This window comes from Passer domesticus, chromosome 3 (assembly GCF_036417665.1).
Source record: "Passer domesticus isolate bPasDom1 chromosome 3, bPasDom1.hap1, whole genome shotgun sequence".
NCBI lineage: Eukaryota > Metazoa > Chordata > Aves > Passeriformes > Passeridae > Passer > Passer domesticus.
In genome coordinates this window covers 61355319-61382972 of record NC_087476.1, presented here as the reverse complement: position 1 = coordinate 61382972, position 27654 = coordinate 61355319, and the positions used below count along the sequence as shown (strand labels likewise).

General features: G+C 39.9%; 2 protein-coding genes across 5 annotated transcripts in view; both read right to left on the bottom strand.

Moving 5' to 3' along the window:
* TULP4 (TUB like protein 4) overlaps positions 1-10922 on the bottom strand; it is a 150334-nt gene extending 139412 nt beyond the window's left edge. For 2 of the 4 annotated variants that reach the window (XR_010358749.1, XM_064413428.1), the window contains exon 1: positions 10786-10922. The gene's annotated coding sequence lies outside the window, so the exon portion shown is untranslated. Of the gene's footprint in view, positions 1-10326; positions 10339-10667; positions 10743-10785 lie in introns of those variants that run through there. The other 2 variants (XM_064413430.1, XM_064413433.1) reach the window with 2 other exon arrangements.
* Positions 10923-24777: 13855 nt separating this feature from the next.
* On the bottom strand, positions 24778-27600 carry GTF2H5 (general transcription factor IIH subunit 5). Its single transcript, XM_064413427.1, has 3 exons — positions 27577-27600; positions 26736-26827; positions 24778-25178 (listed from the first exon to the last, which is right to left on the bottom strand). The coding sequence occupies exons 2-3, from the start codon at positions 26768-26770 to the stop codon at positions 24998-25000; spliced, it is 216 nt and encodes a 71-aa protein (XP_064269497.1). The 5' UTR covers positions 26771-26827; positions 27577-27600; the 3' UTR covers positions 24778-24997.
* Positions 27601-27654: the final 54 nt, after the last annotated feature.

The following is a 27654-nucleotide window of genomic DNA, read 5'->3' as shown; positions in this document are numbered from 1 at the left end:
GAGCACCAGTTTAATGTAAGCACTCATCTTCACATATAATCCAAAGACAGTGCTGTGTGGAACTTCAGACCACATAACCCTAATGTTTCATTTTCATCTTAACATAGACATTGATAAATTATATTTTTCATATTGTATACTACATTGTCCAAAAATAAAACTGGGGTGTAATAGCTGAGTTAAGTTTTAAAGAAAATTGTAACTGGAATTAGCAGTCTGTTCTCCAGAAACAATCCCAAACAGGTAGGCTAAGACTTTCCAACAAAAGAGCATCCCTGCTTTATTTGTACTGCTTGAGTAAATACAAACATTGCTAAAGGACTGTGAAAATGAAAACTCCCACAACCTTACATAAATATCTGCAGCCAAAAAGCATCTCTATGAATAAAGTGGAATACTCTACAGATATGTTTTCTATTACACAGGGGTGAATAAAATACACTAACCTTTTTTCACAAATACACCCTTACCAATGAATGAGTGATAAAGACTTGTCATTGCTAACTCCCAAAACTCCCAACACACAGTACTCTAAGCAATGCTGTGGACCCTGTGATTCACTATCTGCTACAAACACGTGCAGGAATTCTTCAATACAAGTGCACTTCAGTGGATATGTTAAAATGCAATATGTCAAATACAAATACCCTATCTGGGTACCACATCCAGCCATGCCCTTTTGCCAGTATTAATAATATTCTGAAGTATTGTAACTTCACCAGTGTTGTTCTGATGGTTTACAGACATTGAGAGATAAGCCAAAAGCTCATAGTCTCAAGAATCAACAAGAACACCGGGAAATAAGGAGTTGCATAACCATACCTATAGTTTCACCTGTCCCATTTCAGGCCCCTCTCTTTCTGCAATGTTTTTAACTTCAGGTGTACCTAGACTAGTCATCTTCAGTTGACTGAACATTTGGCTCTATTCCAACTACAACATGATTTCTTTTAACATGACCCTGATATTTTGAACCCTTTATCCAGTGTCCTAGGAGTGCTCTACTAGTGTCAGTGATTCTAAGAAAAGTAGTAAAGCAACATTATTCCCACTATACTGCTAAGTAAAAGACAATTTAAGTGTCTTAAGGCAATACACAAGCTTATGGCAGAATTGAGAGAGATGTACAGGAGTTCTGCCTCACAGTCTGTTGCTGTAATCATCAGCTAGTGCAAAAAAAAAAAAAAACACCAAAATTTAGATGTTACTTTAGACTGACATAGGATGGCTTTGGTTTTTTCCTAAATCATCATTTCATCAGAACACCCTCTTCCATGAGGTTGCAATCACTTTTCAAGTTGTCACACTCACATGGCAGCAGCCTCCTACAACCTACTTCACCTTTCCAACTACAAGACCCACAAGCAAACACCAAACAAGCTGAGGCAGAACCTCAAACACACCCTTAGGAATTACTGGAATACCTGAAGTTACCTGAAGATAAGCATGGTTTCCCTTCCAAAAACAATTCTGAAATCTGATCCAGAGGATGCATGCATTTATTTGTTATGAAGGACTGGAAAATAAGCCAAAATTCCTTAGGATGTCTCAAATGAAAGTAAAACTCTGAATCTAAAACAAAGTAAAAACAGGGCAGAAACCTTCTCTAAAAATAGATCTTGCTGTGCAGCCAAGTATGCCTGCATGCAATTATTATTTATTTTTAAATTTGAGTAATTTTCCAGGTAGGTTTCTAGATCAGTTAACAGAATGAGGTGTTTTAAAACTAAAGAAACCCCCAAGATTTCTCTCCTGATCACATTTCCTATAAAGATGTAGATTAAATCAGGAAGCAGTAACAAAATGCAGTCTCTTGCCTGTCATTCCACAAAATTGTGAATTTCAATGAAGGCAAAGACAGTAACAATAACCAACATCCAGGAAATATGGTCCTAACTCTTAACCAGAAAGACTGGAAGAAACTGCCCTAAACATTGAAAAATAACTTGAAATTAAAACTACAACCAACAAACAAATGAAAATACACGTAAACAATACACCACACATGCCCAAGCTCACAGCCTAATTAAGAGCACATTGTACTCCTTAGTAGGTTCTCCAGTGCTTCCTCCATTAAACCTACATCACCTCAAGCCTATTCTTATCAAGTGTTATCATCCCACATATGGATGGGTGCACTTAAAGATGTCATTAGGGACAACCAAAGCAGAAATAAAAGTGAGCAAGGTCAGCACTTAAGGATTTTCCATTCAGTCCTTCCACACCAGTCCTGCCAGTGAAGAAGGCAACAACCCAGACCTCTTAGGATACTCCAAGGCAGAAAAGTTATTCACAGCTTGAGCAAGTGTCAGGCTCAGAAAGTAATGAGATCTTAAGTCTCCACACCAACAAAACAAAGCAGAAGTAAATGTAAGTGAAAACAGACAGTTGCACATCACTCTGGACCTCAGTCATCAGGCATGATATTTGTCAAGCCTGTAACAACGCCACTGGAGGCAAATCAGTATGATCCAAATCCTCACAACCTGTCTGTCCATTGTGTCTTTATCAGTATGATCCAAATCCTCACAACCTGACTGTCCATTGTATCTTTCTTAACAAAAAATGGACAGCTAGTAGCAAATCTCCTCCTGAAGGCACTACAAAAATTTTATCACCATTTCCCATGGAAAGGTAATTTGATTGCATTAGGAGAATTTTCATTAAACAAATGCTGGCTATTTCTAGGTTTCCCTGTGCATCCTTGGATGATAAAGATGGACATAATTTCAAATCCAAAGCAGGGAACAAAGTTTTCCTAGTATTTCTGGAGCTTGAACAAGTAATACTATTTTAAAACTGCAAGAGCTTGTTCTGGCACCACAGCACCAGACAATCAAATCACAAATATTTCCTCTCCAAGCCACCAGAAATACTTAAAGCAAACTCCAAAGGGAGAAGGGGAAGACAGCTATCCAACCTTTGGAACATAAACTTCCTATGACAGAGACAAAAGACTTTACTGTTGCATCTCATGGAAACAGGAGACTATCTTTTAGGAGACCTTGCAGCGTTAATGGTCACCTCTAGCCCAGAGCAACCACCATTCAGGTCATCTGCCTTCTGCATTAATACTGCAAAATAGAGCAATGCAGTACTGAAAATGAAACTGTATTGTAAGAATTTTCTATACATCTTCCTCAACTCCCAAGCTACAACATCACTTTCTCTTCAGTGGTCTCTCATTCAAATCCTTGGAAGAAAGAGCAATGTCCAATTCCCTTATTAATAAAAGTAAGTACTAGTTGGGGGGGGGGGCGCGTCTGTTATTGACTTCTAATTCATAACAACTAAGGAAACAAAGTCTTCTCTAACTCCTTAAAAGGATTTAAAAGATACCATGCAAAAGCCACAGCAGCCAGACTCTAAAATCCTTTCTTTTAAAAGCCATCATGAATCCTACCCAAAAGAGCCAGTATGGTTATTAAATTCTCGTACTGCTTCACTTCACCCCTGTTCCTGCACCTTCACCATCTCTCTGTCATCACATATTGGTTATTCATCCATTGGCTATGGGTATTTTTTGACAGAATATGTTTTCCTAAAAGACACAGTCAGCAATTTGCTACTGCAAAGTATATAATACACAGTTCTCATAATAATATGTGGATGACATCTGACTGAACACCTCATCTTTGCTGGTTTACTTATGTCTTCTTTCCATGTCCATCTCCACTGTAGAAGAGCATACCAGCACCTTTCTAATCAGACCTGCAGCATGCAGGCTGAGGTGTTTTTCAGGAGATGCTGCCACTGCACTCACCCAGCAGGAGCCCCTGAGGCCTCGGGGAGGAGGGACTGATACTGTACAGGCACACTCCTAGCACAAGTACTGAGCTCAATTTATACATTTTTATATAGTATACCTTCCTCAATCTTATTACAGGTCCAGTGAACAGACTTTCAAATTCAAAAGTTCTCTTTGCAACACTGGGAAATAACTTGTATTGGATTTAATACATGTTCCACAGGGTTATTCTACTGGTATAAAAGAAGACAGAACATCTCCTCAGTGGGCTGGCAAAATCTGGAAGGAATCCATCTCTAAAAGGCCTGTAACTCAAAGAAAGAGGACTTAATCCTATGATTTGTATTTGATTTTAATGGAAACCTATTGCTGCATCAAAGCTTTGGCTGTTGAGAGAAACAGACTAATTCTTGCTCATAATGCTCTGCTACAATTCACCATAAGACTTCGTATAGATATCTTCAGAAGAACCATGTCCCTTCCCCCACTGGTCTCATCTATTTTTAATCTATTTTATATCTTCATCTCCACTTTGGAAAAACAGCAAATGGTTCCAAACTGCATACCTGTAACATGAGCTGGTTTAATTTTATCCCTTGATAAATCATGCAAGTTAGCAGATTTTCACTGCATAGCTTTTCATATCAATATAAAATACAGATGCATTTATTTAATTCTCTCCTAGAATTCAAACACTTCGATTGCTACAGCCAGTTGAATTCATAAACACTTACAGGACAATGGAAGCTGTAGCCCCATTTTTTGGTGACAAATTAAAAAACATAAATACATATATACATATATATACATATATATATATATTCCATAAAGGATCCTTTGCCTTAAACATCAAACATCATTAAAGATCTTCTAACAAACCGTACCAGATAAGAAAGCAGAAATACAAACCAGGGATAAGTCCACGTCAAACTAGATAAGTCCACAACAGATTCCAGCCCAATCCAAGCTGGAAAATGCAAATCAAACACATTTGACTTACATCATTATTTCTTTAGAGATTAAGTGAAAGTTCCTGTGCTGACCATATGAAAGAGACATTTTATTTATATATTGTTCTGTTTCCAAATTATTCAGGAATGTCTTTTCTTTTTTGAACGACTAATGGACAAATACAGATATAATACAAGTCTTCTACTATGCAACTATAGAAAGCTCTCCTAAAACCTCAATCAAAACTTTCTTCCATCTTATAAACTTGGCAATTACTTTCCACAGGCCAGCTTTTTATGCTCACAATGTTTCTACAGATAGAATTCATATACAGTAGATAGGCACCCCACAGTCTTCACAAAAAGATACATTGTTAAGAGCAAAACTCGCTATAAGCATTTCTCAGGTTCCATATTAAGATGAATGGACTTTACTCAATGTGAAAAGAACTTTTATGTTCTTTATATTTCACAGCAAACAGGACTTTGCATACAAGGCCTGACATTCCATGTGTTCCACATCAAGCACTCAACTTCATCCACAGAAATTTCTTATCAAATTTTACAAATTGAAAAAAACAGGGTTTTACATCAAGCAAATTAAAGGCATGGAGCATTTTAACTCTTAAGCTGGCAACAGATGAACTAAAAATGGACATGTTAAACTTTTGTCATTCTTGTGCCACAGGGGTCTCAGATGCTAACGCTACCAAGGGCTCAAAAAAAAAGATGGCATAAATTTACCACAAGTATTAAAATGGAAATTATTAAATACCATCTGCCTACAGACCCCTAAACTGCACCCTGCTACAGCCCAGTGACACTTCCCTTCAGACACTCAGCTATTTGCACACCCTATCATACTCTGCCCTGGGCATTTGCTATCATTCACTGTTAAAAACAAGATACCAATGCAGAAACACCTCTGGTCTGAGCTGATATGCCATTCATAGGTCCATATTTTTGTGCCTGGGAAAAAAGAAGGTACAATATCTAAAGCTGGTTCAACACCTACACTCTTCAAGTCCCTCATTTCCAAACACTATGTAGGGCACTTGTATGGCAGCCAAGATATTTATATAGTAACAGTTCTTAATATACTTACATGACTCGTGAGAGCTGGGGAAGACACCACAAGTATCTAACTCTTCCTCCTTCTCCCTTAGCTGAATTCACTCCCCCTTAAAAGTTTTGCTTAACACTTAAAATAGCTTTATGAGTAACATTTTTTCTATTTTTATACAACAGTAACTGTTATCCATACCCTCCATGATCTGCAAGACAGGATTTGTGTTAGTCAATCTACCTTCTGTGTATTTTAATCAGATTTTAGACAGGTAGATCTCTAGGGTTGCATTTCATGTTTTAGTTATTTACAACTGAAAGGATTTCATAAAAGTCATCCCACCATTGTAACAGAATAGAGAGATCTGTTCTTTATAAAGCAGAGACAGCAATAACACTGCTACTAATGCTTGCATGCTCAAAAGACCAAGGTTCTCACTGTATTAGATAGTGCATCCAAAAGAGAGGAAAAGTGAGAGTGCTTTCTCCCTCATTTAAGAATTTTGTTAGTTATGGTCTTTCTCCAACTAAAGAGTCTCCTGTGGACTGTGATCCATCACAATCACAGCAGGCAGTCAACCTTTGCTTTTCCCAATAACTTTACTTGCTACTTATCTTCAAAAACACCGCTCTTCTATCATATTCTTGCTACACATGCAGACAGATTCTTTTCTTGCATATTGTGTGCAACATTTATGGCTCCTTTTTGTTTCTTTTGTCGGCTTAAGTGGTGCCAGAGACCCCTGGTAAAGTACTTGTACCAATCCTCTTTAAATGGCTATATGCATGGATTTGGCCACCTTTGAGATTTACTGTTCAAGCTAGTGAAACAAGAGATACACAAGGATTTTATTTAGAAAACAGTTCAGCTCCTAGATTTTTGCTTCAACAAACATGTCATGAAAAGAGTGTTTTCAAAGGAGAAGAATCTATTCCATGGCACGTACAAAGCAGAGGAGGAACTGATGGGATGGATTGATGTGAGTATTGAGAAATGCTAGATCTTTCTACTCTAATGGGAGAGTCAGCCTTCAAGTGAATGTCTTGCAAAGAGTATTTTGCACTAGACAAGGATGCTGGAGACTATTCAAACCCAGGGCACCAGGAAAGTGTATGACTACCAGCTGGGCCTGTCAGCTCTCCAACTATGCAGAAGGCAACAAAGGACCTCCACACTACACAGCCCAGCTTTCCAGTGGCAGGTTCTCCAGACCACATCTGATATCTCACAGCCATCAAGGATGCAGCACAAAGCAGAGTAATACTGAGGCCTTTCACGGGTGTGAGCACAAAGTGAAAATTATTATTGCGAACCATTTAAAAGATACTAAAGTTTTAAATACTGTAAAATGATGTAAACAAAGGCATTAATCAAAAATTACACAACAGAGAAACAATGGATCAAATTATAAAAGCATGGATCAAAACAAGAGTCAGACAAAAACAACGAGCACAGCAACAGGCAGTTTCTTGAAACTGGACTTCTCAAAACATTTCCTCTTGGACCTTTTTCCAAATAATCTGAAACCACACACATCTAAGTGAAATCTAGATGCAAGTCTGCCAACAAGAAGGCATTGTTTCCACAGAGAGCCAACCAAAATCATTGACTACACCTGCCCAACTTCTGACTAACATTTTATTACAGTAGCTAAGCCTTAATAAAAGGTTTACAAATTAGATCTAAGTAATACAAGCTTCTGTTTCTTGATAACATTACACTGTCTACAAATACAGTTTCCATATTATTTAGCATATATTACACTATAGTGTTCAAGTTATAATCTTTCCATTATCAAATTTACCATACATTTCCTAATTTGTATTTTATCCCTAAATGACAATGACCTAATATATTATCTTGAATTAAAAAAAAACTTTCTGTTTTATTTTGCCAACTATTTATTTTGCCAACCCATCATAAGACCTCAAGTCCTAAGTAACTATAAAAATGCACTAATAATGTAATTAGTAATAATCAACTGCACATCCCAACTGATAGAAACAGTTGGAAAACAACTTAAAGATGTATACTTCATATCCCTAGCATCAAAAGTTGTTCTGCCACTAGATGCATTACAAAAATGAGACATTGATAGTGACTCTAAAAAATTAAAGATTCCGTACCATTTCTACCAACTCTACCATAGCAGAGATGAAGCAAAACACATAAGATATGAGGATGCTGGCCATGTGACTTGCTCATTCACACATACTTTTGTTTGTCCTGATGGATATCAAGAGACATATGGACAAACTCGGAGCAGTCAAGCTCCCTGGTAACTGAACCAGAGACATGCACCATTAGTACCTGGATCACCTTAACAGGAGCTGTCCTGAAGCATTTTCTAAGTCATCAATGAATTTAGTTAAGCCTTCAGCAAGGTTTCTTCTGACACTAGGAAGAGAAGTCTGTCCTCCATAAAGCACAGGCTTAGCTCCCAACACTGACATGGAAGGTATGGTATGAAATTACTTCAGTCCTCATTAAATGAACAGAAACAGAAAGGTGAGTTTGTTGAGGTTTTATTGTAAAAAAAAAGAATTAAATCAAAAAGTCTGATTTTATTATTAGACGTTCTTATAGAGCTTCTTACAGTGATCACAGCAGACAATGATCTCTTTATGAGCACTAGATAACATTATAATAATTACCCTAAGATAAGAAGAGAATAATTACACTGAATTCTTTTGCAAGGTGCCTTGAGCCCTACTAATAAAAAGCAATGCTAAAAGCTGTATATTATAAGTATGCTTAATAATTACATAAAAAGTACAACTTTTTCTAAAGGCTAGCTATAAGCAAAACTGATTTTATTTGAAAGTTCAGCTGCATCAATCAAGTTTTTGTGATAAAAATGAATCAGCTGCACTACAACAGCCTTCTTGGTGCAAGTGCACAATAGAACCATTTAAATCTATTCATTGCCTCACTGAAGGAAATATAATGAATATTTTAAACTGTCCACCACGGGCTCAGTATAGTTCAACATGAGTAGGGTTTTCATAGAACAATGAATGTGTTAAGGGTTCTACAATAACATCAATAAACATCTGTTGACTAGGTGAGAAATCCAGTCTGTTGTCAGAAGCAGTGATGAAATGCACAAAAAAAAATAAATTGTCTTTCTATGAAAATCATTCATAACAGTTATAGTTGTCAGTTTTCTAAGCTATTTTTAATCTTATAAATAGCTATCTATATATACTATCAACCCACTACCTCCTTTCAGCCCCCAAGAAACTGCTAATGACCTTCTTACAAAATTCCATTGGGGGCGTGGGGGAATATGCAGGTTTTTTTTGAAATAGCTCTACTTTGCCTGACATTCCCACTGCCTGTGAAAAATGAGGCCCACTCGCACAAATGTTCCTTATAAGAGCAATCAGGTTAGGAACTGCTGGCATGAAGCTGTTTCTTGAATTAGGATTACAGGATCAAGCTGACAGCTAGCATCCCCAGGGATCACCATGATTTTGCTACTGTGGAAAAATCTGTGATGGTATCCTCAAAATAATTTTTCCAGAAATCCTGACACAATGAGAAAACAATTTAAGACTTTAAGCTTAAGAATAAACAGTTAAATGTTAGTGGTTCATATGATCATCTCCAAAGCTGTCAATATTGTATTATGGTAAAACACTTGCTATTTTGACATAGCTCTTACTATACTTCATTTCATTAAACAGATACTTTAAGATTCAAATTTTGCAAATTATTTGCAAAAACAAACATTAAGAAACCAATTTTTTTATTTACAGTTTTCATAGGTATAGAAAATATCCATTGCAAATACCCCTTACCTATTCAAAACACACGATGCTGCTTATGCATCAGTAGTCCTTGGACAGGCAAATTTAATCCTGGCAAAATGAAACTACCTATGACAATAATATGAGTGCAATTGCATTTTTTTAAAGATAAACATTTTCTATTAAGAGGCCTTTGTTTCGTTCTTGTTTGAAAAATATGTATACCTAAAGCACGGGCAAAAAAGGACTCTTAAATACAAAAACATCACATTTGACTCAGGCAATCCCTTAACCTCAAATTGCTGGAGGCCTGGCTGGTTTCCCGAAGAATCACAGCACGCTCACCCTGTTGTTATGGTGTTTCCTAAGCATCTGCTATGTGCCACTTGCAGGAACGGCAATCCAAACAAGGCAGACCTTTGATCTCACCCCACACAGCTGGTTCTAATCGCCCGTTCTAATGCCTCAGTCAAATTTAAGCACTGAGCCGGTAAAGGATTCCTGCACTTTTTCGGAAACCTTTAGGAAGCCAAGGTGCTGGAACACGTCCGCGCACAGGCGCTGGCTGAAAGGCACGGCGAGAAGACACAACACAAAGGAGTTGCGCTCCCGAGGCGGCTCCTGCACATCGCGGGGCTCGGCTCCGAGCCCTGCGCCCCCCGCCACCCCCAGCCCCGCTACGGCGGGGGCACGCAGCGGGAAGGGGGAAAAAATAGAAGAAAAAAATAAAAACATTTACAAATGGCAGCGCTACGGGCGCTGCACGGAGAGTCACAGGTGATGCCGGAGCCAGCATCCCGGACCCCCGGCCGCTCCCGGAGCTCCGGGGGAGGGCGAGCGCCGCGCCCGGGCCCGGGCCCGGAGCCGCAGGTGTAGGGGCAGGACGGGGGCTGCGGGCAGCCTGCCGCCCGCCTTCCCAGGCTCATCCCGGCCGGTGCCCGCCGGGCGCGGGGGAGCCGCCGCGGGAAGGACGCGGCCGGCGGCACACGGCGGACGCGCACGTCCCGGCGGCGCTCCGGGACCCGCGGCCCCGGGGAGCGGGACCGCCCTGCCGGCGGCCGGCGCCCACCGGAACAAAAGGAAAACAGCCCCGGAGCCGCCCGCGGCCCCGCGCAGCGCCCGGCCCATCCCGCCCCACCTCCCGCACTCACCTCGGCGCGGCAGCGGCGGCGGAGCGGGCGGCGGCCACTGGCGCCCGCGGGCTCCCTCCCTCCCGCTCCCTGCTCCCCTCCCTCCTTCCCCGCCCGCCCTCCCGGCTCCGTCTCTCACCGCTCCCGGAGCGGCGGCGGCGGCGGCTGGGCCCGGCTCCCCCGCCACGTGACCCCGCCACGTGACCGCCGCCCTGCCCCGGCCCGGCCCCGCCCCCGCCGCCCGCGCCGGGATGGAGCGGGATGGGATGGGATGGGATGGAGCGGGATGGGATGGGATGGGATGGGCCCCGCCGGGGAGCGGGGCTGCGCCGCGAGCCCGACCCGCGGGACCCGGCCGGGACTCACCGCAGCACGGCTCGTCTGACGGGGAACAGCCGCCAGCCCGTCGCTGTGCCGCTCCAGCCCCTCAGCGCCCGCTGGAGCCACAACAGCGGGCGGGATGTGCCAGCAAAGCGCTGGGAGCGGGCCTGCCTCTCTGCCCTCAGGGCTGAGAATTGAGGGAGAGCAAGTCGGTGCCGACATCTGGGGCACCGAGCCCCATGGGGTCCTTCACACTCCTCCCTGCAGGAATAACAAGCGCTGTATTCCTGAATTTTTGACCCACACCAAACGCCACAGCGAGCGAAAATTAGCTGTGCTGACCAGTGTTCCATGCTAAGCGTGACCTTCGCTCCCAGAAAATAATGCTTACAGTGATGGGTCAAGGGGGTGTCTTGTCGGAGAGAATGTCTTTACCCTTCAAACTTGGAAATTCAGGATACAATCCAGATATACCAACACTACAAGACTGGGGGAGCCTCGGTAAAAGCTAACTCTGTGTTCTTGCAGCACATTCAATGCACGTTCACTTCTTTCAGAGAGGAGTAACAAAATGCCTGAACATGAAAGGTGCCTCATCTTCCACGGTGAAAATAGAAGTTAAAATCTCTACTATTTATAGCAATAGACCATGGGCTTGTAACTTAAAGATACCTCGAACAAACCGCAATTATCAGCTCTAGAAAAGCCATCCAACGAATAGTGCATGGGGAGAGGGAAGTGAAAAGGCCCTATCCCCTGCTGGTTTTAGCAATCAAAACTTACAGGCCATTTCAAAAACTAAAAAGGTAAATATTTTTCACACCATTGCCCAAAGCTCCATAAGGATTTTATCTTACAACCTATAGCAAGAAGGGGCCAAACTTTGTGCCACAGGACCAGCTACACGTGCAAAAAGCTGAAAGACTGAAGCCTGAGATATACCTTAGAGCTGGGTATACATTTTGTCTGTTAATAAAATTCTCATTTAGGAAAATAATTGCTTTTTACTGAAGATTTTCAGTTACACTACACAGCTAAACCCTGTGACACCTCTTAAAAGATCCTATAGGTAAATAAATAAAATAAAAAGCTGTCAGGCTCCACTTCTGGGTGCATTACAGATTGTTATCAACTGGTGAGCTGTGAAGACCAGGTTCTTCCCTGAATTGCCCACTGGATATCTTCACAAGACAGCCATCACCACCACTGGTAGGGTTATATTTCATATATTTCAGTAGAAAATGTTGAGGAGCCAGAATAGTTCAAACCACTGTTCACTCAATTCTTGTGTTTGACTTCAGCTATCTGTGTCTTAGCTCAATTCCTAGTTTACTGGCCATCATAAGAATTTAGGTAGGAAAGAAAAAAAAACAGGGAGAGGTTTGCAAAGCACCACTGCAGCTTTAATTGCCTTCGTTATCCTGTCCTCTTCACCCCAGGCACATTAACTGTGGTACAACAGTGTTGCCCACTGGTCCCTTCTGAGCTGCATTAGAAGTTGTGGCTGGTTCCTAATCACAAGAGAAATCTGTTTGGTAGTTGCTCACCAGCCTCTACACACCTTGACTGATACCTTGCAGGAATCCCATCCATTCTGCACCCAGGTGTGTGTTGAGGAGTGAAGGAAAACACACGAGAAGATGTTTTTTCCATCTCACTCTATCAACATAACACATTTGTCTTCCCAAAATGAATTTACACAGCTGCACAAGAGTCCTAGGAACTAGAACCAGATACTTCAGGTGTTTAAACCTTGCAACAGAGTAACAAGTCCCCGTCTTTTTCAGCTGCATGTGTGAATCAACAAGATCATCTTCTGTGCTGGGGATGGACTAGAGCATTCCTCCCTGTGCAGAAGGGAAGCTACAGCAATCTCAGATAAAGTCCTTAATCTGAGGGAGTGGAACCAAGAGTATCCTTACAGATAAGACAAGACCTCATCTTCCAAAGTGAAAATAGAAGTTAAAATCTCTACTATTTATAGCAATAGACCATGGGCTTGTAACTTGCCTACAGGACACTGTTGCTCTCTAAATGCAACAGGCGATCACACTTGGGAAAATACCACTGCTGTGCTGCATCAGGTTTGTGAAACTACTTTGTTCTTTTTTGAACCATATTTTACTGTGATTAAAGGTACCTCTCTTGGATAAGCATTTTAAAGCATTCTTAATTTACACTTCACAATAGTTTTTGAAGATATATACAAAACATACAAAATCCAAAGGAAATAGACAACTTTTTCCTTCACTATCCCTTCATCCCTTCCTCCTCCAGTCTACTAAAGTCTGACCTAAACTACCAGTTCATTAGATTATGGTGCTAACAGTATAACAATTAAAAGAAATAGAAAAAAATTTCCTTTATAGGTTGTGGAAAAAAAAGGCACATAGAATTCACCTGCAGAACACTACCTCACAGAACCTAGAATAGGTACTGAAGTGTCTTGCAATGCAAAAGCAGCTTTTGTAGATGCCTCCATTGTTCTACTTTCCCCCTTCACCTCTATCTGGATTTACAGCATGAATGACTGTCCCATTTTTAATGCATTAGAGAGTTTCATACGCAAAGTTGCTCCCTTTTTTCACATGCAAATCTATTCATTCCTTCCACAAGTAAACTTAATGCATTTTTGTTAGTTTCATATGCTCAGCTGATTCCAAAAGGCATTTCCTTTTGATGTACCTCACCCTGAATTTTCTTCCACCACAGAGGAAGACATCAGAAAAAGAGAAACAAGTCAGCTAACCTGGGCAGATTCCCCAACAGAGCAAGGATTTCCTCAGTAGCCGAGGGAACAGCCAGGCTGAATGAGGATTGACCAAACCCTCCAGTTGCTGTTCACTCCAGCTTCCTCCTGCCTCATTTTTGTTGTGGAAGCAGCTCCAACCTTCCACATATATTTTGCCCCACTTCTTCAAGACCTGAACAGGGAAAACAAGACCTGCAGCCCCTCAGAGAGGAGTCTATTCCAGAGCAGGATTCCTGGTAGGACTTGTGGCCCTGTAGGGAACCCAGGTGGAGCAGGGTGTGCCTGCAGGACTGCATCCAATGGAGCAGTTTGGGAGGACTGTTGCCCATGGGATGGACTCACACTGGAGAAGTTCATGGAGAACTGTCTCCCATGGGAGGGACCCACACTGGAGCAGGGGAAGGACTCTTCTTCCTGAGCAGTGGCAGAAACACATGGTGATGAACTGACCAGAACGCCCATTCCCTGTCTCCCTGCACTACTGAGGAGGAGGAGATGAAGCTGGGAAGGAGGGAGGGGCAGGGGGGAAGTGTTTTTAAGGTCTTATTTTACTTCTCATTATCATGCTCTGATTTTGTTAGTAATAAATTCAATTAATATCTCTAATTCAAGTCTCATTTGGCTGTGACAGTATTTGGTGAGTGATCTCTCTCTGTCCTTACCTCAGCCCATGAACTCTTTTCTCTGCCATGTTCAGGTGTGGAGGGGCATGATAGAATTGCTTTGGTGAGTCCTGGCATCTAGCCAGGGTCAAACCACTACACTGCTAAACAAGGGAAATATATTCATATGTGGGTTGGTTTTTGGGGTTTTTTAACTTTACATAGTATTTCAAATTATGCCTCACAAGATAATAACTGAAGAGATGAAGATTAGTACAGATGGCATGGGATCAGAACTAATTAAGTGTGGCAGTAGATGGTGCTCCAAAGAAAACAGACTGAGGAGATACAATAAATGGAGTCCCTGAAGAATTAGTCATGATACTGTCCTTTCTAATATTTTTGTTAGGTGACCCTAGAACAAAAATATGAGTGTGCTAATAAAATTTGCTGATCACACAAACCTGAGGATCAACAATACAGCATAGACTCAAAATAGATACATCATTCTGAAAACAATGGGTGACCCCCAGAAGCAGACCACTAAAAAGAATAGGATTAAATATGATAGTACAAAGTCATGAATTGAAGGACTTGAAAATTTTAAACTGAAAGCATGAAGTGCAAAGAGAGAAGAAGGAAAATCTGCATCTGTCAGTCAGCAACAGAAGACCTGTAAGGTATTTGATGACATCATGAAAGAAGATAATACTCCCAGAATTTCAAAGCGAGTTCCAGAATATGAAAAAGAATGTGCTGAATTTCAAAGAGAGTTCTGGAATATGAAAAAGAGTGTGCTGATCAATTACATTGAAGAATTAAATTAAACTTGAAATGGGCACTAAGGAGGGCCAGGGGAAATAGACATGACTATCTGTGTGTTACTCTATTAAACTGAGTAATTTTGCCTATTTCACTTATTGTATCAGGTTAGGCTCCCTTTTTATGCACTTCACAAGAAGTCTAGCATTATGAAACACTAGTTCAAAGTGAGCCCTTTGAATATGTCTACAATATAAAAAAGATAAATTAATATCACTTTCTCAGCAAAGAGCACATTAGAATATTAAAACAAATAGCAGCTGGTAGAAATACTTCCAAGGTCCCTAGGCTTTTCAAACAAGTGTCTTAATGGCAGAGATATAAATTTATATCTTTTTCAGCTTAAATCTAAAGAGACCCATACCACATAATTTCTTCAAAACCTCTCATTTCCAAGTGTGGTCTCATGAGCAGCTTAAGTAAAAGGACAGGGCAGCAAAACTTAAGCAGTCTTTTTTCCCCCCCAAAATTCAATGGCAATAATATTCAAATACAAAAATAAAGACAGAAATCTTGGAAGATGTGAAATAAGAGAAAAGCCACCAAAATATTCAAGGTCTTAGGCACAGTTTAGCACCAGAGTCCCAAATTTGTGTACTCTGTACTATTACCTTCCATTTTAGAAGATATGACAAATACAGAGACTGTTGAAAATCAAATGTTAATTCATTTAAAAAACACCCAAATTAAACCCAGCTTAATTACAGCAGAATGCCTGCATTATTGTGGGTAGTTCTACAGAGGAACATGACCAAATATTTAAGTCCATTTATTCCACTGGAAAAAAACCACATTTCAAGGTAGATTTAAGAGTAGAAAAATACACTGCAAGAATATGATGACTTTTTGCATTTTTAATGGTTTTAGGAAAATATAATACAATCATAGAAAGCAGCTCCGTGTCCAAACAAAATTATTTAAGAAACACCCTTACTTTCATGAATACCTGATTAGGGATTTCACTGATCTTTTTAATCCTAGTGTTAGAAGGACACAAAAATAAATTCTAAATGTGAAAGGTCTGGTTATCCTTATTAGCACTGAATTTTCTATGTTTCTTCCCCCTTGAGACCTCCACCTTACAGTAATGCCACTCAGTGTAAGGTCCTTTGCTCCCTAAATGTTGAAAAATATTGTTGAGCAAGGAAAAGTCTCTTTCTTCCACAGAGTAAGCATGCTGTGGAGTCATAGAATCATTAAGGTTGGGAAAGATCTCTCCGATCACCAAGTCCAACTGTTAACCCAGCACTGCCATGGTTCCCATAAGACCATATACCCAAGTGCCACATCCACATGCCATTTGGACACTTCCACAGCTGGTGATTCCACCACTTCCCTGGGCAACCTGTTCCAATCCCAGACCAACCCTTTGGTGAAGAAATTTTTCCTAATATCCAACCAAAACCTCCCCTGGAAAAACTGGAGGCCATTTCCTCTTATCACTTGGGAGAGGAGACCAACCCCCACCCACCCAACCACAACCTCCTTTCAGATTGTTGTAGAGGGTGATAAGGTCTCCCACAAGCCTTCTTTTCTCCAGGCTAAACACTCCCAGCTCCCACAGCCATTCCTTGTAAGATTTGTGCTCCAGCTCTTCACCAGCTCTGTTGCTCTTCTTTGGACTCACTCCCATGCTCCAATATCTTTGTTGTAGTGACAGGCCCAGAGCTGAGCACAGGATTTGAGGCACAGCCTCACCAGTGCCGAGTACAGGGGGACAATCCCTGCCCTGCTCCTGCTGGCCACTCCATTGCTGATCCAGGCTGGGATGCCATCGGCCTTCTTGGCCGCCTGGGCACAGCTGGCTCATGTTCAGCTGCTGTTGACCAGCACCCCCAGGTCCTTTTCTGCCAGGCCACTTTCCAGCCACTCCTCCCCAGCCTGTAGCCCTGCCTGGGGTTGCTGTGACCCAAGGGCAGGACCTGGCCCTTGGCCTTACTGAACCTCGTACCACTGGCCTCAGCCCACTGGTGCAGCCTGTCCAGATCCCTCTGCAGAGCCTTCCTGCCCTCCAGCAGAGCAGCACTCTTGCCTACCTTGGTGTCACCTGCAAATTGATTGAAAGTGCCCTGATCCCCTTGTCCAGACCATTGATAAAGTTGTTAAACAGCACTGACCCCAGTACTCAGCCTACCACAAGTGACAGATCACCAGCTGGGTGCAGCACCACTGACCACCTCTCTCTGGGCCCTGCCATCCAGCCAGCTTTTTACCCAGCAAACAGCACCAGGCCAAACCATGAGCAGCCAGTTTCTCCAGGAGAATGCAGTGAGAAATGCTGTCAAAGGCTTTACTAAAGTCCAGGCACACTATATTCACAGTCTTCTCTATTTGTTTTTATGACTCAGTTTGGTTATGATATTCATGTAACTATGATGACAATGAAAAAATGCATCACATTAAAGCTTCCTTCACTGTTTCAAATTTAGAGTGTAGTGGATTGCTTCTCATAGCTAGCAAGTCAAACAATAAAAGTTTTTTTGTTGGACCTTCACAGTTTCTTTTGTTTTATAGTACATTAAAAAAAGAGCTAGAATAACTGCACATTGAAAAAACAGTCTCAATTTGGTCTAGTTTTTCATACTTGCAGCAAACTACTTTAGGAACCACCTTCTGAAACACATCCACCTTCAGAATTTTTCCTTCCCACTCCCTGCAGCTCCTTCTGGCTCCTGCTGTCACACAGTAGGCTAAACAGGCAGAAATAGCTTTAAAAAACCTTACCCAAAGCCAAAAGGGGAAACATTTACTGATTCCAAGACTTTGGGTTCCCTAGTCCTCCTAACAGATTTGGTCAGATGCTTAGCTTTGCCCACTCCTCATCCCTCCTCTAGGGCTCCTCTCAAATGCTATTTGCAGCTCCCTCTGCCCAAAAGGCAACCTGACCAACACTAAAAGCTGTCACAGTCCTTTATTACATTGGCCTTGATGTGGGTGTGCTTAACAATATTGAGTTCAAATATTCATTAAGAAACCAGGCTTCTTTTTTCTTCAGTTTCATACTGATTTCCTAATATTAAAATATAAAATTAATCTCTGTTTAGACTGAAAGTAAAATCAAATATAGGGAGCATGCTTCATTTTACAGCTGAAGGGAAATTTTTCTTTCATATCTGGTTGATGATTCAGAAGGTCATCATTATTCCAGGGTTACTCACTTCTGCTGAAATTCTAGCTTCTGGAATACCTGTATATCTAATAATATGACACACAGGCAAAACATGTCTTACACACAATCAAGTTGCCAGTGTAGGAGAATTAAGAGATTAAGAGGAAGCAAAACTACACTATCATTCCACAGAGAAAAGTGGTCCCATTCAGGACAGAGCCAAGTAGAATTGTAGGTCTAATATTAAGAAAGCTTGGTCTCTGGTTGGATAAAAACAGGGCCTTTTGTAAGCCAATTTAGATCTAGTTAATTGCAAGTAAATGTTTTGATCCTTATGCTCCTTCTGATCTTGCCCAATTTCAGAATTAACAGGAAATAATAGTTACAAGTCTAAAATACTCTTCCCCCTCTTTCCTCTTTAGCCCTCCTACCTCACCCCTCTAGCTTTGATACATCAGGAGCACAACACATGAAATGGATTGTTTGCTAGGTGTGTGTACCTCTCTACTGAGAGCGTATGAGCTGTGCCAACACTGCAGAAACATGCAACACTATCTTATCTGCAAGTGAGATCTTCATAGCTCCAAGGGTGCCCATGGCTCTGCACATCCTGCCATTTACAGCTGGGGCCATCTTCTCTGTAACAGAAAAATGAACAGCTGCACAGCTCTGACAGCCAACTCCTTCAGTCTATGTCATCCAGAAATGTTGCTGTTTCTTTCCTGAGGGGTTAGTTATGTGGCTAATCAATTATCTGTCAGTTTTGGTGTTGGATGGGTTTTCAAGCACATTCCTGCATTGGTATTATGAGTCTTAAGACTTCTTCCAGGAACCTTACACTTCTTGTTACTAATGCCTAGAACTGCTCAAGCACAAAAAGCTAAAAGCTGGCAGTAATTCTTTAAAATTTTCACTTACTTTTTTTTTTCCACTGGGCAGCAATTTCATAGTCTGCTTCTAGTCTTAATCTTCTTTTTAGTGCTAAGCAATCAGAAGTGAGAAAGTGACTTTTTCAATCTATGGAAAATAAAATCCCTAATATCCAAAGACCACGGGGGGTGGGGGGGTTGCCCCTCATATTAAAACTTAATTGGTAGGTGTTGTAGTTTTTTGTTTGGTTAGGGAACATACCAAATTTTACCATTACGTATCTGTAAACCAATAAAGCTACTCATTTGGGGGCCAAGGAGGGAAAAAACTTTCTGTATGTCTCACTTCCATGCACTATGAGCAACACTGTAAGGAGAAAGATGCAGACACCCCCAGTGCAGACTGAAATACAGTAAGATTGAGTGTTGTATGGTCTTCCACACAGTATGATGCATGTGATTTGAGGAACAGGTACCCTAAAATCACATGCATTTTCTATTATGAGGAAATAAAGAAAAAAAAAACTCATTTAAAAAAAACCTCATAAATCTTACTTCTTATCAACAATGACTTATTTTGATTTTCACTCACTAAAAATTATGTAACATAATATGGAGCAACTTCTAAAGCAAGCTCATGGTGTGGAGATACACAGACCTACCAGTAACATCTGATGGCAAGATCACATTTCAGACTCATCATTTCAATGTAACATGGCTGTGTACCTACAGAGAGAAAACCCTGGATACCTAAACAGCTAAGACATTTCTGAGCTAAAAATATTCCAAAATCTCCAACAGTGAATATCTTTTTAGAAGGACACTTTGAAGCTGAATATTCACCTCTAGCTGAAACCATATCTGATGGTCCAAAGCACGGTAAGTCTCTGACCCACCACTGCCCAAGCTGCAACAATTTTTTTTAAGCAGCTTAAAATATTGGCAAGAGCTCCCCTTACTGGTCTGCTTTCAAACTATCAGCTCTTCAGTCCTGAAAATCTTTTATATGAAACAAAGATGGGTAAAACATTACTTATACTCCACATTTCAGAAAAAAAAAAAAAAAAAAAAAGAAACAAAAACCCAGATGCACATCAAATTAATATCAGATATCCTATTGTTTACATTTCTGGTTCGCTGCTAGGTCATAAACCCAAAGATAATGACTCAGTTTAGAAAGAAATTGTTCTTCCATCACTATAAACTTCAACTTATTTTGAATCCTTGATTGTGTACAGCACATATAGGCCTTGCCACAGCCTAAATTATAAAACAAACACCCAATTCTAACATACTGAGTAATGCACTCATTTCACAGTAACCACCACCACCTTCAATGGGATCACTTGTAGGACAATCAAGGAGTCAGCGTGGAAATTTATATGGAATTTGGAACTGCAAAAAAAAAATCTATTATGAAAGCTTTCTGTTTTCTTCAATGGCCTACTGTTTGATTTTAAGAGCAAAATAAACCTCTCAGACTGTGTTGGTTTGTATGATTAAAGAGTGGTTAAGATACATATACAGATATATTTATATATATATATGTATACACATTTATATATGATTTTAGTGCCCTACTTTTGTAAGGTCAGCCTAGGGGCTGACTGAACTTTTATGGTGAAGAAGCCAACGAAGAAAGGTTAAACAGAAGTAATTTTAATGACACCATGAAGTATCCTTATCTTTAATTCACAGTAAACAATCTTGTTTACTTGAGCCCACAGTAAACAATCCTGTTAATGCATAAAATACACGTTCTCTGGATTGTTCTCACACACATGAGGTGGCCCTGCAGAGCTGAGTGAGAAAAAACTGTAAAATCTGTTGTTTTGGCACATTAGAAAAAAAAATAGAGGGAATCAGAGGATATTCTTTTGAATGTAGCCTATAAACCTGGAAAGACTGTAAAACAGGATTTCTTAATGTATAACAGCACTTGGAGGAGGCTTAGTACAGCACATCAGACAGCCATCTAGCTCTCACCACTAAGTAACAAAAACCAAAAATACCCCCTCAAGCCCCCCAATTATAAGTACATTAAACAAATAAACAAACCACTATTATTCAAATGGATTCAGATGCCTACATTTTTTGTGAAACAGGTGGTTTAGCTACAGAACCAAATCTACTCAGTCTAGTTCTCTCAGGTAAAATAGAAGAATTTCCTAAAGCATTCTCTATTTTCTTTCAACAGCAATTTCTATTTTCTTTCTTGAGGACACATCCATTCTCTCTAGTGATTGTTGGTTATTTCCCCCTTCACTGTACTGGAAAATTATTCTTCCTGGGCTAGTTGTTTTACCAGAGAGAAGGAAGAGGGACTCAGGCATTGGTCACAAGGAAACCAAGTCACTACAACCCCTAACTACACTGACCAACCAGGGTCATACTCATTGTACTGACAGCTCCCCCTGCTAAAATAACCCCCTCTCCAGAATTAGCTTATCCCACAATTTGTAAGACTATCTAAATATGTGACAGCATTTAGACTTCCTTGCCTTTTACACAGCTTTCTTTGAAGGCCATTAATAAACTTTTTTTTTTAATTTTGAGGTTTCAAACAAAAAAAAACAAAATGCCCAATAGTATAATCTTCAATAAAAGTGAAATGTTATTGCTTTATTTCACTAGGAAGCTGCATTTTCAGTTTCTATCCCTCTCTTCCCACATAACATGTTGTTTGAGTTATTCAAATTCTCTTACCTTCCTTTAGAGATCTGTCTCATCCTTCTATCAAATACAACTCTATCTTCTGCATGTGTTAACAAAAGAAGAATTTATGAGCACGTTCAAGTTACAATAACCACACAAGAACAACTGTTTACATCACAGAATGCTAACAAGTGAACTTGCAATCTTATTTAGATCTAAGTAAGTAGCAAGTAATAAAGGAAGTTCAAGTAAGTCTCTTTTATGTAATTGTACTACCATGCTCTTCTTCCAGTACACAAAATACTTTCAACTCAAACTGAAAGTAAAAAGTGAGCAGTGAAAGCCCTTCAAGATAAAATTTGGTGCTTCTACAAGCAGCAACAAGTCTCATTCAAGCTCTATTTTGGCAGGACCTGAGAACACTGTAATTCTTTGATAGATATTAGCAAAAAAGTGAACATATTAGTTATGGATACAAACATTAAATTAACATACAATATTCCAAATTCAGTGCAGGCTGATTTTCTCACCCCATCAACTCTATTATCAAAGCATGGATATATTCAAACAGGTCTCCTACAGCTTTTATTCTCAAATGTTTCCAGCCTTTAAAAAAAATGTATCTTTAACACAGTGTTCCATTCCAAGCTGTACTCACCAAGAATATTACACACCTGAATGAAAACCAGCACAAAAGTTTTAAATCTGTAAGTGTAAATGCTGATTATCTCAAAATGTATAGATATTTTTAACACTAGTATCTACTTTTCTCCCATCTGGGCAAATATTTTTTGATGTTGTTGAAGCATATATGTTCTAAGACTACATGCATTTAAAAACAATCAAAACCTTTCAGAGCTCCAAGTTAATTCAAATCGTGGAAACCCTTGCTTGTGCTTTTTGTTTGTTTGTTTTTAAAATCATACACATACTCAATTTCTAAAGTTTCCTCACTGGATTTCCTTCACCATACTACCTGATTCAAGATCCTTTTTTCTCTAGGAGCTATAGTGAACTCAGCTCTTTAGACTACATGTGATGATACCAACTTACATCTTCAGTTTATTCTTCCAGCACAGAATTGGTTATGCCTTGTTAGGGTACAGGAAGGATCAAAAGTATTGACAGGTTTAGAAGTTAAAAGTCCATTAACTTGTTTGCTCAAAAAAAACCAAATTGTGAGCAGAGACTATAAGAACGCATGCCCAACTGTTTAGTTTATACAGTTTGGAACTTCTATCCCTCTGTACTGCATAAGCCATGTATCAATTGTAAATATAAGCTAAAATACAGGGAATACAACAGCAAAGCTGTACAGTTAACCAGGAGAAAAAGACAAGAACTGCAAGAAGTTTATTACAGACTGAAAAGGAAAGTCACAATAGAAATGAAGCACTAGACATGTGAAATACAGAGAAGCTCAACATGTGAAATTCCAAACATGACTTTTCAAATGCTGTAATTTGAAGAGTGATGGATGATTTACCTTTCAGCAGAATCTGGATGGAAAATAAAACAGGATTCCAAAGAAAGGAAACAGACACTTCTCAATAAATTTTACTAAGCTACAATGCCATGTGAAAACTACTGATTATTTCTCCATTAAATGAGCACCCAATAATCTTGCAAAAAATAACAGTTATGATTTGATCCATCTCTTGAGATCAATCTCAAGAAAAAGGCAATAAACCATAAACCATTTATAAATAGGATTTAAACTTCTTATTTCAGACATGTAGACGGTTCTTTCTTTTCAGAAATTGAGCTGGTTCCTAATCTACATGACCAGGGAAGCATTCACTAGTGAAAGAAAGAGATTAAACAATTTGGACCCAAACTCATTGTTCTGTACAGTCAGAGAAAAGGGAAGGTATCAGAAATGTCATGAAGTTAAATTTTACAGGGCTAATTGCTTATCCACATGAGCCTGAATATACACAATTCTACAGAACTTTCTTTGGATAGCTTTTGGATGAAAAACATCTAGTGAAACTTTCTCCTGAAGACTTCTTCTTCCCGAAGAAAAAAGAAGCAAACCAAAAAACCAAACTGAACAAAAACCAAGGACAAACCTACCAATTAATCTGATATCTACTGGACAAGAGAAAACAAGCAGTAGTGGCAGAGTCAGTAAGGAAAACTGTTCCTTATAAAAGCCTTTCTCTTTACACTTTTTCTCAAAGACAAAATGGTGGCATCTATCTGATGTACATGAGTAGGTCTGAAAACCAAGCCAGTGTCTGAGCTAAAGTTACCAATACAGTGTAAAAAAGCCCCAAACAATGAAACCATAATGCTACAAAGCTTTTTTATTTGCAGCAAAAGGCAGTGAGGGAAAAAGAACTAAGCTGAAGAAAAAAAAAAAACCAACCCATAACCAAAAATCCAAACCCAGCTTTCTTGTTTGTTAGGTAGAGCATGGGAGTCTGATCACATAACTTATGTGACTGTCAGCTTCAGTGAAAAAATACAAGCAATTATATCTATAGAATTGGTCTCTAATTTCTGTCACCCTTTAATTTATGATGATCTAGGGCAATAGATTTTGTTGTCCCAATCCCTCCATATCACTCCTTCCCCTCCAAACTCCCACCACCTCTCCCCAAATGCAAAACAACTCAGAAAGCACAGCCTTGGTAAAAGTCAGCAAGGAGTATGGGGCACTTGAAACATATTTTAACAAAAAAACCCTAACCAACACAACAAAACACTCAGACCAACTCTCATCCTGCTGCATAAAACCCATCAAAACACCTGACCATGCCTCTAACTTAGAGGAGTTCCATCAAGCACAGATTCAACAGACATTCTTTACTTTCTATCAGTCACACTATAATCAGATTCAATCACACCCAGGAACACAACACGTCAGAAGACCTCATACAGCATTCCAATACAGAAACACTACTCTATTTTTTGGGTCATATCATCTTGCAAGATGAAAACCTGAAGGAAAATGAGAGAGCATGCATCAAAAATTCTCAAGGGAGCTCCTCAAATGTGTAATTTTAAGTCTTTTAATAAAGACACCACATTCTTTCAAAATGAGAAACAAAATCCAATTGCAGACTGTTTTGTCTATGAAAATGATGCATTTTCTATAGTAGCCACTTCTATGTAGAACTTACATGCTACAGTGTTATCTATTAAAACAGTAACAACCCAAACTACTGAAATTCACTGTTCCAAAACTTGCAGTAATCTCATTTTTCTGGTTTTTCTCACTTCTGAGTAATAGGAAATGAGTTCTGGTCCATTAACTCGCCCACTCTCTCCTGGAGGAAGCTGACCAGCTCAGCTAATACAAAGACATGAGTTTCATCCAGGTCTTGTATGATGAACTTCTTTCCCAAAGCATTTGACTCATCCAAGTAGAGCAGAAACTGCTTCATTGCAGGGTCACTGTAGAGACAAACACACGTCAGACCCCACCTCACAGTTACAGCTGCAAACAGAAGAAACACCATTCAAAGGCATTCCCAAAGGGTTTAGGAAAACTAAAATGAATTTTCACAACTTAAATACAGTTTGTGAAGCTTTAGTAAAAGTCAATTCTTTCCAAGTAGTTTTGGTTTCTATAGAGACAAAAAAAAGGTAATAAAGTCTAATGAGTAGAACCAGCTGCTTGATTAGCAGATAAGTTTCTGTTTGCTGCTGTTAAAGCAGCTTCAAAAACACTCAAACCAAAACTGAAACTCAAAAGTCCAGCCCTTAATACGGCAAGACTGAACTTACATTCCTGATTTCAGCAATAGCCTCATAAAAACGTTTCCTTAAAGCATAAGGATAACCAAAAAAGAGGAGAACACAAATCTCACTCAAAGTAATATAGCACAGACAAAGTGCCCATATAAGAATTATACATCTCTCACACTCTGACTGAACAGTCACAATGTCACCTTCTAAACAAAATTTCAATGTTTAAAAGAAAACATTTTGGAAGTATGGAACTGCTTTGTGCAGTTATAGGTTGCAAACACATTAAGAGATTAAATGTACAGCAGAAATCTTGCACATCACATAATGCTATACAGTGACCCCACAAATCTTGAGTGAAGCTTCCTTTAATTTTGGAGGTAGCCAGGGGCCTGAGTCTCAGTCCAGAGGTGAGATTATATGAAAACAGGTACATTGCACCTACACCCAAAGCTGACATTTACCAACTCCAAGCACATTCCTTTTGAATATGATCTACAAACAGCACCACACGTTAGCCTTGCACCGAACTCAGTCTAGAGCTGGTTAAATAAAAACAAAACAGGAAAGGAGAAATGAAAGATTACCTCATCTCCCTTAAATATCAGTAGAGAAACACTTGGTTCACAAACAACAACAGCAAGAAACTCTGTTTGCAAGCAATACAAAGAACAAGAGGGAGCATCCAATATTTTCAAGGAAAAATGGATCACTTGTACTGGGGTAACTCGTGCCTGACAAGCACACAGATAACTTACATATACAGCTAAAATCTTAACTTGTACACCTTTCAAAATACGTCACAATATTAGGGGACCATCAGACATGGCAGAACATAGCTTTGAAGCATAATTTCTCATAGTTAATGCTTATTTTAGGTATTTTACAAAATCTTCTCTATTAAATTAAAATAATCTGCAGACTTTTATATGGTTTTCTTTAAACTGGATTTTTGTAACAATGTGATTGCTAACTTTTTTGCCATCCTATTTTTTAACCCCATATTCATATGCAGTTTTCTTTTCCTTAAAGAGGTTAGGCATACGTGGAAAACAGTCTCTTGAATAGAAAAATGGGAGTCTGGCATTAGGATTATCTACAATTGCCTTCTCCTTCTTCCCCCAAAGGATGCACTTTGCTTGTTCAGCACCACCCTTCCCACAATAATTCCTTTTTCTGGGCTCTTCAGTTACTTCAGCCAGTTCCAGGTCTAAAGAAACACAGCCTTTGACACGAGGAGAGGCAGTAAATGCTGTTACTCACCACTCAACCAGAACACCTTTCAGAACATTCACCATCTTCCCGGCTCCCTCACGAACGCTGAAGAGTCAGCAAGAGCAACCCCTGCTCTGGATCTGTGAAAAACAGAGTTCACTCTTTAGAATGTTTAGGGCCTTAATAAAGGATAGAAGTAGGACAAATTTCTAGCGCTGGGGTGCTTTTGGCAAATGGCCAAAGAGCACAGAGGTAGCCTAAAATTATGCTCTCCCTCTATAGCTACATTGCTGGGTTACATGCATATTCATTCCTTTATACATTATTCAAACATTCCCTTGAGATTTTGATGTTTCTCTTGTTTGGTTTTAACCTCTGACTTGTCTGCAGGACATTCTAGTGATTAGGTCCATATATTTTATTTCTTCCTGTAGTACTATCCTGTTGTTTCACAATTCCTGACAGCAAAGAATCAATAAATCCTTCCTAGATGCTTATGCTCTGCTTTCTGTCACTGTTATCACTTGCAGTCCGCAGATGTAAGAAACAAAAGAATTGCTTTACACCATTCTCTGAGTTAGCTACATGGAAGCATTTTAGTCTCTATTTTAGCAGTTTGCTAAGGCTTACAGTATATCTATCACACTATTCATATGAGCTATACAGTGTATACATAAACAGGCTATAGCATACAAAAGCAGTTAAATTGTACCGTATCAAAATACTTGTGATGCAAAAAGCTAATCTATAAAAGTGAAAACCGATGTCATATCACCATCTATAACAGCACTGGCAATCACAGGAAATCCGAAAGCACAACTCGCCCCACACAATCCCAACACACAAACCCAAACAAACAACGCCTCGGTTAAACTCAAAGACTCCTTACGACAACCCCACTCCCTCACACCGCCGCACGCCGAGCCTCTCCCCGCTCCCTCGCACCGCCGCGTCCCTGCGGGCGGAA